Source organism: Oncorhynchus tshawytscha, linkage group LG14 (genome assembly GCF_018296145.1).
Source record: "Oncorhynchus tshawytscha isolate Ot180627B linkage group LG14, Otsh_v2.0, whole genome shotgun sequence".
NCBI lineage: Eukaryota > Metazoa > Chordata > Actinopteri > Salmoniformes > Salmonidae > Oncorhynchus > Oncorhynchus tshawytscha.
Window position 1 is genome coordinate 20,725,316 of NC_056442.1, and position 15,177 is coordinate 20,740,492.

General features: G+C 42.4%; 1 protein-coding gene across 2 annotated transcripts; it reads left to right on the plus strand.

Annotated features, from left to right (window-relative positions):
* The first annotated feature begins 7,122 nt into the window (after positions 1–7,122).
* Positions 7,123–11,308, plus strand: LOC121839261. 2 transcript variants are annotated; one of them, XM_042297125.1, is made up of 4 exons: positions 7,123–7,704; positions 8,507–8,620; positions 10,524–10,566; positions 10,993–11,308. In XM_042297125.1, exons 1-4 carry the CDS (start codon positions 7,651–7,653, stop codon positions 11,202–11,204), a joined length of 423 nt encoding a protein of 140 aa, XP_042153059.1. In that variant the 5' UTR covers positions 7,123–7,650; the 3' UTR covers positions 11,205–11,308. The 2 variants fall into 2 exon arrangements, with proteins under 2 accessions (XP_042153059.1, XP_042153060.1); XM_042297126.1 differs by having other exon boundaries at positions 11,080–11,308.
* Positions 11,309–15,177: the final 3,869 nt, after the last annotated feature.

A 15,177-nucleotide genomic window follows, 5' to 3' on the forward strand; every position in this document is an offset into this window, starting at 1 on the left:
CTCTGAGTGCTAAGAAACAAATGCATAGGATTGATCAGGAAGTCCAAATCAGATTACTATTTAAATGCAGTCACAGAGAACCTAAACAACCCTACCAAGTTCTGGAAGCTAATCGAATCAGAATCAGAATCAGGTTCTAATGTATCCTCTGACCTTCCTGACCATTTAACGATGGATTCAAATGAAGTGAAGGATAAAGCCGATATTGTAAGGGCTTTTAACAAACACTTCATATCTGCTGGTTCAGTTTTTGATAATGGTGGTGCCCAGGCCTCTAATGTTAGCTCTGTTACACTCAACTATGATATAGGCCCTCGTGTGAACCATTTTGAGCCTGTTTCTTATACTGAGGTCTATAAAACACTAAAAGCTAGAGACACTAAACAGTCTGCAGGTCCAGACAACCTGGACCCCTACCTCTTACAGATAGCAGCTGGTATTATTACTGAACCTGTGGCTCACATTTTCAACTTGAGTCTCTTGACCAATTCCATAACAAGCATTTGGAAATCAGCTTCTGTCCTCCCACTGCTAAAGGGTGGAGATCCCTCAGATTCTATTAACTATCGTCCTATCTCTAAACTCCCTATCCTGGTCAACGTCCATGAATCCCTAGTGAACTCAGTTAAAAAACGTCTTCATTGAAAATAACATACTGAGCGGGGTTCAGTCTGGCTATAGATCGGGGCACAGCACCACAACTGCAGCTACGGCAGTGGTAAACAACATCATTAATGCACTTGATAAAAGGCAACATTGTGCTGCTCTGTTTGTGGATTTATCTAAGGCCTTTGATTCAGTTGACCATGAATTGTTTCTAGCTAGACTCAGAAATATTGGTCTCAGTGAAGGGGCAGTAAATTGGTTTAGGAACTGTAAATTGGTTTAGGAACTATCTTTCTGACAGAACACAATGTGTATATACTGACAATCACAAGTCTAGCTTTCTTGAGATTAATAGAGGTGTGCCCCAGGGTTCAATTTTAGCTCCTGTGTTGTTCTCAATTTTATTAATGATTTGGGAAATGGGATGCAACCAGCAATGATGATACAGTCATATATTTATGTGCTCCTTCTCTGATTCAGTCTGTTGAAGAGCTCCAGACTGCTTTTCTGTCACTGCAGGCCTCCCTTTATGGTCTGGCCTTGAACTGGCCTTGAATGTACAAAAAACTAAATTCATGACCTTTACCAGAGCTAGAATTCTGCCAGAGAATGTTAGCATTGTCACATCTGGTGACTTATCCATTGAAAAAGTGGCATCCTACAAATACCTAGGTATTTGGTTGGATGACAAGTTGTCCTTTAAAGTTCATGTGGATAATCTTGTGACAAAGCTTAAATTGAAATTGGGTTTTTATTTTCATAATAATGCTTGCTTCCCAATTATGGCTAGAAAGAAGCTTGTTCAGGCCACTTTTCTCTCTGTAATTGATTATGGTGACTTGTTGTATATTCATGCAGCCTCCTCTGTCTTACAGAGACTGGACTCTGTTTATCATGCATCCTTGCGCTTTATTACAAATGCCAAGTCACTCACCCACCACTGCACATTGTACCAAATGGTAGGTTGGACCTCACATTATTTGCGCAGAAAGATACATTTGTATGTGTTCATCTACAAAGCCGGGTTAACTTCCTCTTCACCTCTGTAGTCTGGTCTCCTTCAGCACCAGCAGTTACCATACCCAGTCAGATAGGTGGTTGCTACTTAAGGTCCCCAGGACACCCACAGTATTAGGCAAGACTGCCTTCTCTTCTTGTGCACCAGACGCATGGAATCATCTACAATCTGTGCTTCATCTAGATATGTTAGTGCCACTGAATAAATGTAACATATTCATGGGAGACTCTGTTACAGAAGATTGCAAATGTTCTTTTTTAGGCTGGATCATGTTGTGTTGTATTGTTGTATGTTTTAATTATGTAATGTTAATGATTGTTGCTGTTGCCTTGGCCATGTCCCCCTTGAAAAAGAGACTCTCAATGGGCTTTTCCTGGTTAAAAAAAGCTTAAAGAAAAGAAGGGGGAAAAAAGAAGCTCAACGATATTGGCAAAAAGATCCCATCTAGCTTTATTGTTTATGATGAGCACTTTGGTGACCTCAGCAGGTTAAAGCACATGCTTGAAGAGAACAACAGCTTGCAGAGATTAGAGGCACATAGGTTAGCGACAAGGATTACAGAAGAATACAACGACTTTGTGAGAGAGAAATCCGCGCTGGTAGCAGAAGTCTCTGACACGTACATCAGAGGTTCTAGAAATCATTGACAAGGCGTTAATTAAAGGCAAGCCCATGGAGATTAGGTTTGCGTTTGAAGTCAATCTGAACTCAACTGCCTGATAGAGCATATTCCTACGTTTGTAAAACAACATATTAGTAATTTAATAATTCTTAAATGATGTTTTACAACAACATCTCCACACAAATTCTCTATGGGATTGAGGTCATTACTTTGAGATGGCCACTCCAGTACCTTGACTTTGTTGTCCTTAAGCCATTTTGCCACAACTTTGGAAGGATGCTTGGGGTCATTGTCCATTTGGAAGACCCATTTGCATCCAAGCTTTAACTTCCTGACTGATGTCTTGAGATGTTGCTTTAATATATCCACATAATTTTCTCTCCTCATGATGCAATCTATTTTGTGAAGTGCACCAGTCCCTCCTGCAGCAAAGCACCCCCACAACATGATGTTGCCACCCCCGTGCTTCATGGTTGGGATGGTGTTCTTCGGCTTGCAAGCCTTCCCATTTTTTCGTCAAACATAACGGTGGTCATTATGGCCAAACAGATACATTTTTGTTTCATCAGACCAGAGGATATTTCTCCAAAAAGTGCAATCTTTGTCCCCTTGTGCAGTTGCAAACCGTAGTCTGGCATTTTTTTATGGCGGTTTTGGAGCAGCGGCTTCTTTGCTGAGCGGCCTTTCAGGTTATGTCAATATAGGACTCGTTTTACTGTGGATATATACACTTTTGAACCTGTTTCCTCCAGCATCTTCACAAGGTCCTTTGCTGTTGTTCTGAGATTGATTTGCACTTTTCGCACCAAAGTACGTTCATCTCTAGGAGACAGAACAAGCTGTTTAAAGGCACAGTCAACTTCGTGTATGTAAACTTCTGACCCACTGGAATTGTGATACAGTGAATTATAAGTGAAATAATCTGTCTGTAAAGAGTTGTTGGAACAATTACTTGTGTCATGCACAAAGTAGATGTCCTAACCGACTTGCCAAAAACTATAGTTTGTTAACAAGACATTTATGAAGTGGTTGAAAAACAAGTTTTAATGACTCCAACCTAGGTGTATGTAAACTTCAGACTTCAGCTGTATATATATATATATACAGTGGCTTGCGAAAGTATTCACCCCATTGGTATTTTTTCTATTTTGTTTCCTTCAAACTGGAAATTAAATTGCATTTTTGGAGGGCTTGTATCATTTGATTTATTCAACATGCCTACCACTTTGATGATGCATAATATTGTTTATTGTGAAACAAACACGAAATAAGTTTTTTTTTAAACAGAAAACTTTAGCGTGCATAACTATGTTTTCCCATTCTTCAAGGCAAAACTGCTCTAGCTCTTTCAAGTTGGATGGGTTCCGCTGGTGTACAGCAATCTTTAAGTCATACCACAGATTCTCAATTGGATTGAGGTCTGGACCTTGACTAGGCCATTCCATGACATTTAAATGTTCCCCCTTAAACCACTCGAGGGTTGCTTTAGCAGTATGCTTAGGGTCATTGTCCTGCAGGAAGGTGAACCTCCGTCCCAGTCTCAAATCTCTTGAAGACAGAAACAGGTTTCCCTCAAGTTATTTAGTGCTTTCTGACCAGTTTCCCAGTCCCTGCTGATGATAAACATCAGTGTTCTCGGGGTGATGGGGGTGTTGTGTTTGTGCCAGACATAACCTTTTCCTTCATGGCCAAAAAGCAACATTTTTGTCTCATCTGACCAGAGTACCTTCTTCCATATATTTGGACAGTCTCCCACATGCCTTTTGTGTTTACTTATTTTTTTCTTAAGAAATCTATTTTTTCTGGCCACTCTTCCGTAAAGCCCAGCTCTGTGGAGTGTACAGATTAAAGTGGTCCTATGGACAGATACTCCAATCTCCGCTGTTCTGCTTTGCAGCTTCTCCAGGGTTATCTTTCATCTCCTTGTTGTCTCTCTGATTAATGCCCTCCTTGCCTGGTCTGTGAGTTTTGGTGGGAGGCCCTTTCTTGGCAGGTTTGTTGTGGTGCCATATTCTTCAATTTTTTAATAATGGATTTAATGGTGCTCCATGGGGTTTTCAAAGTTTCGATAATTGTTTTATAACCCAACCCTGATCTGTTCTTATCCACAACTTTGTCCCTGACCTATTTGGAGAGGTCCTAGGTCTTCATAGTGCCACTTGCTTAGTGGTGTTGCAGACTCTGGGGCCTTTCAGAACATGTGTATATATATACACTGACATCCTGTGACAGATCATGTGACACTTAAATAAAGTCACCTGTGTACAATCTAATTAATTATGTGACTTTTCAAGGTAATTGGTTGCACCAGATCTTATTTAGGGGCTTCATATCAAAGGGGGTAAATCTGTTTTGAAATGTTTTATAATTTTTTGAAACAAGTAATTTTGTTCATTTCACTTCACCAATTTGGACTACTTTGTGCATGTCCATTACATGAAATCCAAATAAAAATCAATTTAAATTACAGGTTGTAATGCAACAAAATAGGAAAAATGCCAAGGGGGATGGATACTTTTGCAAGGCACTTTTCAAAAGTTTTCAAAGTACTCACTTTTGTTGCCAGCAGTTTAGACATTAATGGCTGTGTGTTGAGTTATTTTGAGGGGACAGCAAATGTACACTGTTATACAAGCTGTACACTCACTACTTTACATTGTAGCAAAGTGTCATTTCTTCAGTGTTGTCACATGAAAAGATATACTCAAATATTTACAAAAATGTGAGGGGTGTACTCACTTTTGTGAGATACTGTATATATATATTTTAGAAATTCATTCATGAACATGTGAACTTTCATGTGGCATAATTACAAACTTGTATGTGATCCGTAAATATGAATTCAAATGTTAAATTATGAGCCTAGTTTAGCACAGGGGAAAGCACTTAGCTTTACCGGAGAATGAAATGTCTCTCCTAGCTAGTCATTATTGGCTTAGATAATGGGGTGGTTGGCCATGCCGAAAGATGAGTCCTGATTGGTCTGTCACGTCACAGGATTCTGTCTATAACAGAATGGGGGCTTCCCCCGTCAGTATAGAGTATAGATCATCTTTGCTACTGCAGATTTTTCACAAGATATAGCTTATAGCTTTGCACAACCGGAAAAGTGTTGCCACAGCTCTCAAAAACAGTGCTGTTTTGAATTTAGCTGGGTTTAAACCTTTTACTGCAGTGGGCTAAATCAGGGTCACACAGAGCGATTCTTGATAGTCTTATACAAATCTACATTGAATCAAAAGTGTACACCGCACGCACACACATGGTTATGGGCTTACAAAAAAAATATATAGACTCATATAGACTCATATAGAGTTACATGTATTCAATTTTGAGTTTACGTCCCAATATTACACTTTATATACATCACAGAAGACTGAAATATAACAAAACTGTCTGACATAGAAACAGGATTTTTGTTGTTTAAATGTAAAAAAAGAAAAAGAAGAATGATGACATTATGAGAAATACTAATAACATTCCACACATGAGGCCAAAATGGCCGCTTTTGGTCATTGACTGCAGGAAAGGGCTACCTTAGATTTTTGGTTGAGATGGAGACGTGCATCCTTCACATCAATTATTAATTTGTAGACAAACTGGAATTTAAGCCAGACTAAGTCAGTGGGGCAGACGGAGCTATCCAAGTAGAAGATAAATCTCATTCAAATGTTGATATTTGGCTGTGATGTCTTTTTGAGTGGGTGAACATAGGTTATAATCTCATTGATCAACATCTCAATCAAATATTGCCCAATTATCCACGTTGAAATTAAGTGCTGTGCCCAGTGTTGTCAACCAAACAACAATCAAATATCACTTTTGAAATACAATAAATTGCCATTTAACTTATCGACAAGTTAACAAATTGTATGTTGGATTCACATCTCCAACTCAACCCCAAAAAAAGAAGATAGAAATGGGATTAAGCCAGTGGCTCAGATGGATCTATACAAGCAGTAGATGATGCATCTCATTTAAATGTTGATATTTGGTTGCATTGTCACCCAAACACAATTCAATATTACCTTTGTAATGGAGTAAAACAGCCTAAAGTTATGACTAGATTCCAAACAAATGTAACAGTCAATCTTAACATGAGTAACACACCCATGGCCACACTTTGAAGTTGCTGTAACTATGCATTTCTTCCTATAAAATCATATTTTTATGTAACTAGGCAAGTCAGTTAAGAACAAGGTCTTATTTTCAATGACGGCCTAGGAACAGTGGGTTAAACTGCCTCGTTCACGGGCAGAACGACAGATTTTCACCTCGTCAGCTCGGGGATTCGATCTCACAACCTTTCAGTTACTAGTCCAACGCTCTACTCGCTAGGCAACCCGCTAGGGTACCTATAGAAAGTGTGCATGTTCAAGATAGCTTGCAGAGGTGATTGCCGGTACGTGGAGAACTTCAGAATGGCTTTAATAATCTGCACAGAATCTCCAACGGCATTGATCACAAGCACCATCCAGTTTTGATGTAGTCACAACTGCAATCCAGGTATTTGTTTGTGCTATTAGAGGAAGCACAGAGATAACACATTCACCTTGTTGTATAAACAAAAAACATATCTGACATTGTATTCCCATTTGAATGTTGTTGCGATGGACATTTCGATGACAGCCAATCCAAAAATCAGACATTGTTTTCCCATTGGAATTTGGTTGTGCTTTCAGTTGATTGAAAGCACGGTGATAACACATTGGGAAAAAAACGCAAACAAACTTTCTGATGTATTTCTTTTGAGTGGGTGAACGTACGTTGTCATCTCATTGATCTCAACCGTCTCGACCAAACGCTACCCAATTACCCACGTTGAAACCAAGGGGTGTGCTCAGTGTGTGCCTGCATTCGAGCTCAATCTGTTCACAAATCCCTGGCCACTGCGTATGCTCTAGCTGCTCCTCGCCTGTAGCATAACATCTGACCCCAGGCAGCCTGCCATCTGCTCGACCCGGATGCCCAAGCAAAGAGGTCCATCCAACAACCCCACTATGAATGTAAATTGGCCTGTTTGACTTAACCTATTGACTTTCTTCTATGGTAGATGATTTGTTTGCCACCTGGGTTGGCCAGAGAATATAGAGCTTCCCTGACTGTCAAGGAGGCGAGGGCACACCAGAGGGACGAAAAGTCGTGCGTAGAGGAAATGATTACCGCCTTTCTATTTCTGTACCGCCAAGCTCTTTATTGGTCTTAGGCTGCCGTGGCAGAGAATGTGTGTGTGTGTGTGTGTGTGTGTGTGTTTTCCATCTACCTCCTGCAAAGCACACTCCACTGACTGTTTGGATCTATCAGCGTGTACCTGATCTCTCTTCCACGGCTGGACTGAGGAAATAAGGGAAATAAGCAGTATCACAGCGGGCCTATCCCGTAGCATCACGGAAGAGTTGTCACGATGATAGTTACAATGCTAACTGCTATGTACATGGTGGTCAGGGTAGTTGAAAAGGTAAGCCCATGTCTATCGATAACTTTTACATGCTGTCAACAGCTGGTCCAACTCGTGGAGTTCGATGTGCATTCTGGAGACCATTCGATCTGTATATTTGACTTTGTACCACTGTATTGCACATTTGATAGGCTTTGATAGGCTTTGATAGGCTTTGATAGGCTTTGATAGGCTTCAAGCTGCTGTCTAAGTAGCGTCATCAAATGTCCTAATGGAGTATCCGAAAGAGTTGTCCACGTATGTAATATCTATGGCGCTACGATGCTACATTTAGTTTATCAGGATCCCCATCAGCCATTGTTATGTCAATACTGTCTGCTAAGTTTTTTTTCCCGCGTGAGCACGAATATCTCAGGTAGCTTTCTCCACAGTGAGGGCTTTTAATTAAGAAATATTGAGGAAGTTGTCCTGATTAGTGTTCTGTACGCGTGAAAAAGAGAGTGAACTGATGGTCAATACTCAACTTGATCTCATCGTTTCACTTTGGGATTTGATGTAATTGGATGAACACGCACACGCGCACACACACGCACACACACACACACACACGCACACACACACACACACACACACACACACACACACACACACACACACACACACACACACACACACACACACACACACACACACACACACCGATTGAAGAGGCTTTAATTATCTCACACACAAATAGTCATGGTTAAATTGCCACCTCTCACAGTATGCACGCACACGACAAGAGTGTTCCACTGACGTTAAGGTAAACAAGAAGTTCAGGAACACACACACGCAAATGTAATCATTTCCATGTCTATCCCAGATAGGAGTGCGGTTTGCGCGCAGGGATCCTCCCTTGCCTTTCGTGGTGACCCAGGTTCTGCCCTGGCAGGTGCACCATGTGTCCCAAAAGAGGAGGAGCAGCGCAACAGCAGAGGTCAGTCCCTCAAACATTCCCATCCACCATCTGCCACCGCCAGCACCACACCCCTAACACCATCTCACCCTCCCCGGAAACATGCCTCCCCTGTGGCATGACCTCCCAACTGAAACAACCACTTAGATTTCAAGCCATATCTGATACCTCCTCGTTGAGCGTTTTTGGACTTGTTGACGTCGCAGCACGACGCGCTGTGCTGAGGTGACTGCTGTGGAGGAGGAGGAGGAGTCAATTTCTCGCCCACTGCACGCTCTTGAATTAGCTAATGTTGACCGACATCCAGCCAGCAGGTAGTCATGTGTTACAGCAGCAGTGACGGCTCAGGCTGGGACTGGGATTAAGAGTAGGGTGCGGGGGATGGTAGCCGTGTACAAGGAAACATGGCCATCTCTCTACAGGCTATCTGAGAAGTGTTTCATGAGAAACAATGGAAAGTGGCGCTACAATAACAAGACAGAAGCAGCCTTTCGCTTTTGAAAAGCCTGACCTCAAATGGTTGCTGAGAATGGTTGCTGTCCGACATGATGTAAGGCCTCAGCTCAATTGGTACAGGCCAATAGGTACAGCAGAGAGACAGACAGGCAGGCCAATCCCAGGCTTCACCTTCTCCAGCAGGCGGTACCTGTAATCCCTATTGAGGGGATTTGTGTCTGCGGACGTTACCCAGACCGGAGATCGGAGAGGTAGTGTGTGTAGGTTCTGCTCAAGGTCAAGGCCCACAGTTGTGTCAAGAACATGTGCAGCTGTAGCTGTGTGATCTCTGGTGGAAGGGATAGCAATCTGCCGATATAATGAACTGAACAAATGTACAGGGGAATGGAGGTATATAACGGACTAGAGGTATCTGACAGTGCTAAATGTAATTTCCCCAGACATTTATTACGAATAAGGTCATGAAAATCTCATGAAACCATTGTGTTTGAGGTGCCTAGTTTTTGTTAGTCTGCCATACTCATCAGATGCGATAGGGGGCGCCAAAGTCAATCTGACACAGAGAGACCAAAGCATACTGGCAGAAGGATGGACTGCATAACTTAGCCTTTTCAATGCCATGGCGATGACAGAATTACACCACGAACAGCTAGTTAACAACATGTTTTTGGATCCATCAACGCACAGCATTTTTCCATGCCTCCGGGCCACCTGTTATTGTAGTGCTGAATCACACAAGCGTTAATTACCAACATTTACCGAAACACCTCTACGGAATAACATTCGCTACATGACCTTAGCTATGGGGACACATAGCTGCCTGTCTGCAAGTCGGGATGCCTTGGTATGGCTTGTGAAGAATGACCCGATACACTGAGCAAACAGGAGGTGGACAGTCAGGGTGTTCCCCCAGTAGCCGAGCATTTCCCGCGTGTTGTTTGTGAGCGTGTGCTGCGTGCTGCGTGCTGCGTGCCCGTGTGTGTGTGTGTGTGTGTGTGTAAGTGAGAGGGATGTATAACCTGCAGTTTTGCTGGTGCGTACATCCATTTTTTTTGGTACTTATAAATTATACGCAACCATCAATACTGGAAGAAAATAACTTTGTAAATGCCTCGTGAGCTTTGTTCAACTGCCTGTACCCCATGAGAACCCAGAATATAAGCTTGTTCTACTCCAATGTTTGTAAAAGAAAACAAATGTAAAAAGGATACCGTATAGCCTCCAAACATGCTTAAAACTATACTTTTTTATGTAATGGATGGTGAGTCCTTGCATCCACAGCTCTCTGTCTATGAATTTCCGAGGGGTTGCTTTTCTCCAGCACCAACCCCCTCAGGTTTTCACCGAAATAGTTGTTGTTTCAACTGCAGATTGACCCTTTAACCACCTTTTTTCCCCCCCTGTAATGTTTTATTATAGTGTTTTTTTATAGCTTCTTTGGCAGTTCACACTGTGTTCTTGTTTACAGTACGATGGCCCGAGGAGGAACAGCCTAGGAGTGTTCAGAAAGAGTGAGTATGAGACCAAACAATGTTTAAAAGAGTGAAATGCACACATCTCGAAAACATTTCCCAGGAAATGGATCCGAGAGGAAATCATTCGTGTATATATTTTTTAAAATTGGTACACTGGTATGCTGCTCCCACAGTGTTTTAAGGGTTTGACTGGGTCTTCCTCATTGCAACCCAGTTACGGGGTCGAAACATCCTTTTCTCGTCAAAACCCTTCGGGAGCAGTATACGAGTGTGTGGATTTATGTTTTTCTTATCTCTAACACCCGGACATTCCGTGGCAATATATCTATATAGATAACAACGTAGTAGAATCGCCTACCCAACGTAGAGGCTTGCTGAAAGGTTACATTACTTCATAACCCCTAACTTTACAAACCACTTGTGCCTTACTACTTATGTACTTGCTACGTGTGCTACACACAGTAAATTCGGACCTCTTCCCCAATACAACGTTGGCTGTTGCTGTTGCCACTTTGGCTGTGCCCTGTCTCCTGACGTGCAACCGGAAAGACTCCGCCTGCAGCAACGGGTGTGCAGCGGCGCCCCTCGGCCTCACCCTGCCCGTGGAGAAAGCTGCAGCCACCATCCAGAACCAGTTCAGGAAGTACCAGCAGAAGAAGAAGGAGACCAAGTAGAAGCACACCCGCACCACCCGAGCTCTGCAAGACAGACAGACGGACACAAACACACTGGCGGGGGACACAGGACAGACAGACAGACAGACAGACAGACAGACAGACAGACAGACAGACAGACAGACAGACAGACAGACAGACAGACAGACAGACAGACAGACAGACAGACAGACAGACACAAACACAGACAGACAGACAGACAGACAGACAGACAGACAGACAGACAGACAGACAGACAGACAGACAGACAGACAGACAGACAGACAGACAGACAGACAGACAGACAGACAGACAGACAGACAGACAGACAGACAGACAGACAGACAGACAGACAGACAGACAGAGACCTCTCCAAAATGTAAAGAACAAGAGGACCAAACATTTCCTCTAACTCTGTTACCTGTGTTGCGCAGCATGTTAAGTAAAAGCAAAGTAAATAGTACTGACTGACTTGACATGTGTCGAACATTACACACACACACACACACACACACACACACACACACACACACACACACACACACACACACACACACACACACACACACACACACACACACACACACACACACACACACACACACACACACACGTTCAACCACAAAATGAACGGACTAAATATTACACACATCCCGTCTTATACTATGTAACTGAATATATAGACGTATGTATGAATAATATGTCCTTTATATGCTAATGGTTAGAGCGTTGGACTAGTAACCGAAAGGTTTCAAGTTCATATCCCCGAGCTGACATCTGTCGTTCTGCCCCTGAACAAGGCAGTTAACCCACTGTTCCTAGGCCGTCATTGAAAATAAGAATTTGTTGTTAACTGACTTGCCTAGTTAAATTATTAAATTATAGTATTTGTGAAGTATTTGTGAAGATAATTATGTGCGAGTGTATCTTTGCATGTCTGTGTGTGTGTGTCAGCGAGCATGTGAGAGCGTGCACATTGTGCTGTATGTAATTACAGTATGTATCCTATTTCAAAGATGAATAGATGGATTGCTAATGAAAGAAAAACATACACTGAACACACTCCATTAAACTCCTGGGTAAGCCTGGATTGGCGTTCTTTATGTTGTTGCACTGCCCTCTAGTGTTGAAGTAATGAATTGCTCTAATTTCACATGTTGGGTTATTCCGACCACGTAATCAATCATTCTTGTGAGATTTTCAATAAGACTTGCTCGTTTTAGTTCAAAAAGTTTTTGCATGGCAAAACGCTTTGCCACATTATGTACTAATAAATACACCCCTTGATCCAGCGTGAAGGAAAGGATGGAAAAAAGGAAGATATGACTCATAGAAAGGATAGCTTTATTGCACAAGGTGTTGGAGTACTCTTTTTCTGGTTTTGTTTGTTTTCATAGAAAAGAAAAAAAACGGTAGAGTTAAACAAGCAATTGCAAATTGAAGCAAATTTTCCATAAAACTTTAAGAACTCTCTCAGTATTTTTTAAAACGCTTTTCCCCTCACCCCTTTTTCATAAATTTGTTTCTCCATCTTTATTTTTATACCCAACAAATAATTCAGAGCATGCAATGCCGTTTTTCCTCAACAGAAAAAAAAGAAAAGTGAACAAGAAAGAAAATCAATATTTGAAACTCAATATTTGAAATTCTGGATTTCTTTTGTTGTTGCCCCATTCAAAAATCTAATTCTAAAGCAGTGTCACTATAATTCTATAGTTTTCTTTAACCCTCTCCTGTTTAAAGTTATAACTTGAATCAAAGTTAACATTGTTGCCCTGGTTTCATTTGGAGATGTTGAAAACAGTACTTATTTATACAAAACACTTTGCTATGTACAAGAGTCTTTAACAGTGGGGTAGCAATGCTGTTGGGGCAGGAGGTGCCGGTAGGGGGGAATCTGAGACCCCCTTGAGACCTGATATTAACATGTGCCCTGGCAATGGGTCTGTGGTCACATCCGCTCACACCCAATCAAATTGGTCTGGAGTAGACATTGTGGGTCAAATCTGATCACAGGGCACGTTATTACCAGATGTAACTGAGAGTGTGATTGGTCAAATAGGTGGGGCAAAAGGTCAGGGTAGGGTGGGGAGTTTGATCCCTGACCCCATCCAATATGCACACGGCTTTTCCTGGGATTGGTTGGATCTAGGGGAGTCCCTGATTTCAATTGGCTGAACAGGCCTGCCCCTTCACGTGGCACCCCCGTGTCGTCTCAAAGCAAACCGTTTCAAAAGAATTGCATAACCAAGGAAGCCAAAACAAAACAAACGGTACCATAATAATATCAACTGAAAGAAAAGGTTCTAGCGGACACTCTCCTGTCCTGTTCACTGTCTGCAACAGGCGGGGAGGAGCGTGAGTGTTGTCAGTTACGAGCAGTTATAACAGTTGTATGTATGTCCGGAATAGGAGTGCTGTGCACGGACATAATGACAACGGTAAGACACAGAGGTCACTATGTGCTGTCTTCATTTAAGTTCAGTCATGAGACGTCATGGAGGCTGTCAACAGAACACACCTTGGGAAGGTACAATGCAACAGGTTACATTTGTGTCTACCATTTGCACTCTCTTAATACCTGCAGTAGGGTCATACTTCTAAGTTGGCCGTAGATTTGGGGACGGTCACAATAAGAATGTGGGCTGGCACTGTGGCACGGCCCACCACTGTTACCTGAATCCCCACGTGCCAGGGTTAGTTGTGGCAGGGTTAGTTGTGCCAGGGTTAGTTGTGCCAGGGTTAGGCTCTAAACTGAACTCTACACGGATGTTGCCTTAGCTTGTGACTCAGTGCTGAAGCTACCGTACCGCTCACTAACTAGTGCTAACTAGTGCTTATAAATGGTTAAAGGTTCCCTGAAATCTTTCTTTTATCTGTAGGTGATGTCCCTCCCCCTTTTCTACAGGTACACTTAAAAGAGGGTCTTGCTGACCACAAGGAATGCACTTTAACCTCACTGACCACAAAAGCCACTCTGACCCCAAAGCTACCCGCAGTGTCGTCTACTCTCCACCAGGGTGGACCACAGAGGCAACTCCAAACCAAATCGACTACAGGTCTGACGTTATTAAAACACATGAACCACACGGGCTGCCATGGGGTTCACTGACACACAAGCCATTCTGACACAAGCTTTACAAAATGCAAATAGACTGCATTAGTTTGCAGCCAGCCTCACTGGCTAAGGTACAACCCATCACTGGCTAAGGTACAACCCATCACTGGCTAAGGTACAACCCATCACTGGCTAAGGTACAACCCATCACTGGCTAAGGTACAACCCATCACTGGCTAAGGTACAACCCATCACTGGCTAAGGTACAACCCATCACTGGCTAAGGTACAACCCATCACTGGCTAAGGTACAACCCATCACTGGCTAAGGTACAACCCATCACTGGGCCTTAACTCCTTACAGTAGATACTTAGGTTTACATCCTGACCGGCATGTTTAGTGTAGTTCTGTTCCTGCACTGTAGCTACCGATGTACCTGGCAGAGGGGCCAACGACCGCGAGGCCATGGCCTCAATGTTCACGTCCTCAAACTCGGCCTCAGATACCGTAGCTATAACGCTCATTTTCGTCTCTCTTTATCTTTCTTGGTTGTGCTAGCTGTTTCCCATCCTCCTCTCCCTCCACTCTTCCTCTTAACCCGCGGCGGCGTCCACTGAGCGATTGTCTCATGAGTTATATTTTCATATATTTTCAAATATGATGACTTTAGATCTCTCTCTGTTTTATTTAATAGTTATATATTTTTGGATATATTTAGATATAAATATATATGTACATATCTTTTACAACAAATATGATATATTTTTTATTTTTATATTGCGAGAGCCCTGAAGTGAAATTTTCCATTGCAAACATTGGGAGCAATCATTTTTTTTTTTGTGTGTGTGGTGGGGGGTGTCTCTTCGTCATGGGGCTAAGCTTTGGGTTTAGAATAAAGAAAATAAAGAAAAAAAGGAACGCTAACTGAAACCGGCA

What these genes read in the sequence shown, in the direction of transcription:
- LOC121839261 (XM_042297125.1), top strand. Translation starts at nt 7,651, where the DNA reads ATGATAGTTACAATGCTAACTGCTATGTACATGGTGGTCAGGGTAGTT. An exon ending in TGGTCAGGGTAGTTGAAAAG is followed by an intron (nt 7,705 to 8,506) that starts GTAAGCCCATGT and finishes TGTCTATCCCAG; the next exon opens with ATAGGAGTGCGGTTTGCGCG. An exon ending in GGAGCAGCGCAACAGCAGAG is followed by an intron (nt 8,621 to 10,523) that starts GTCAGTCCCTCA and finishes TCTTGTTTACAG; the next exon opens with TACGATGGCCCGAGGAGGAA.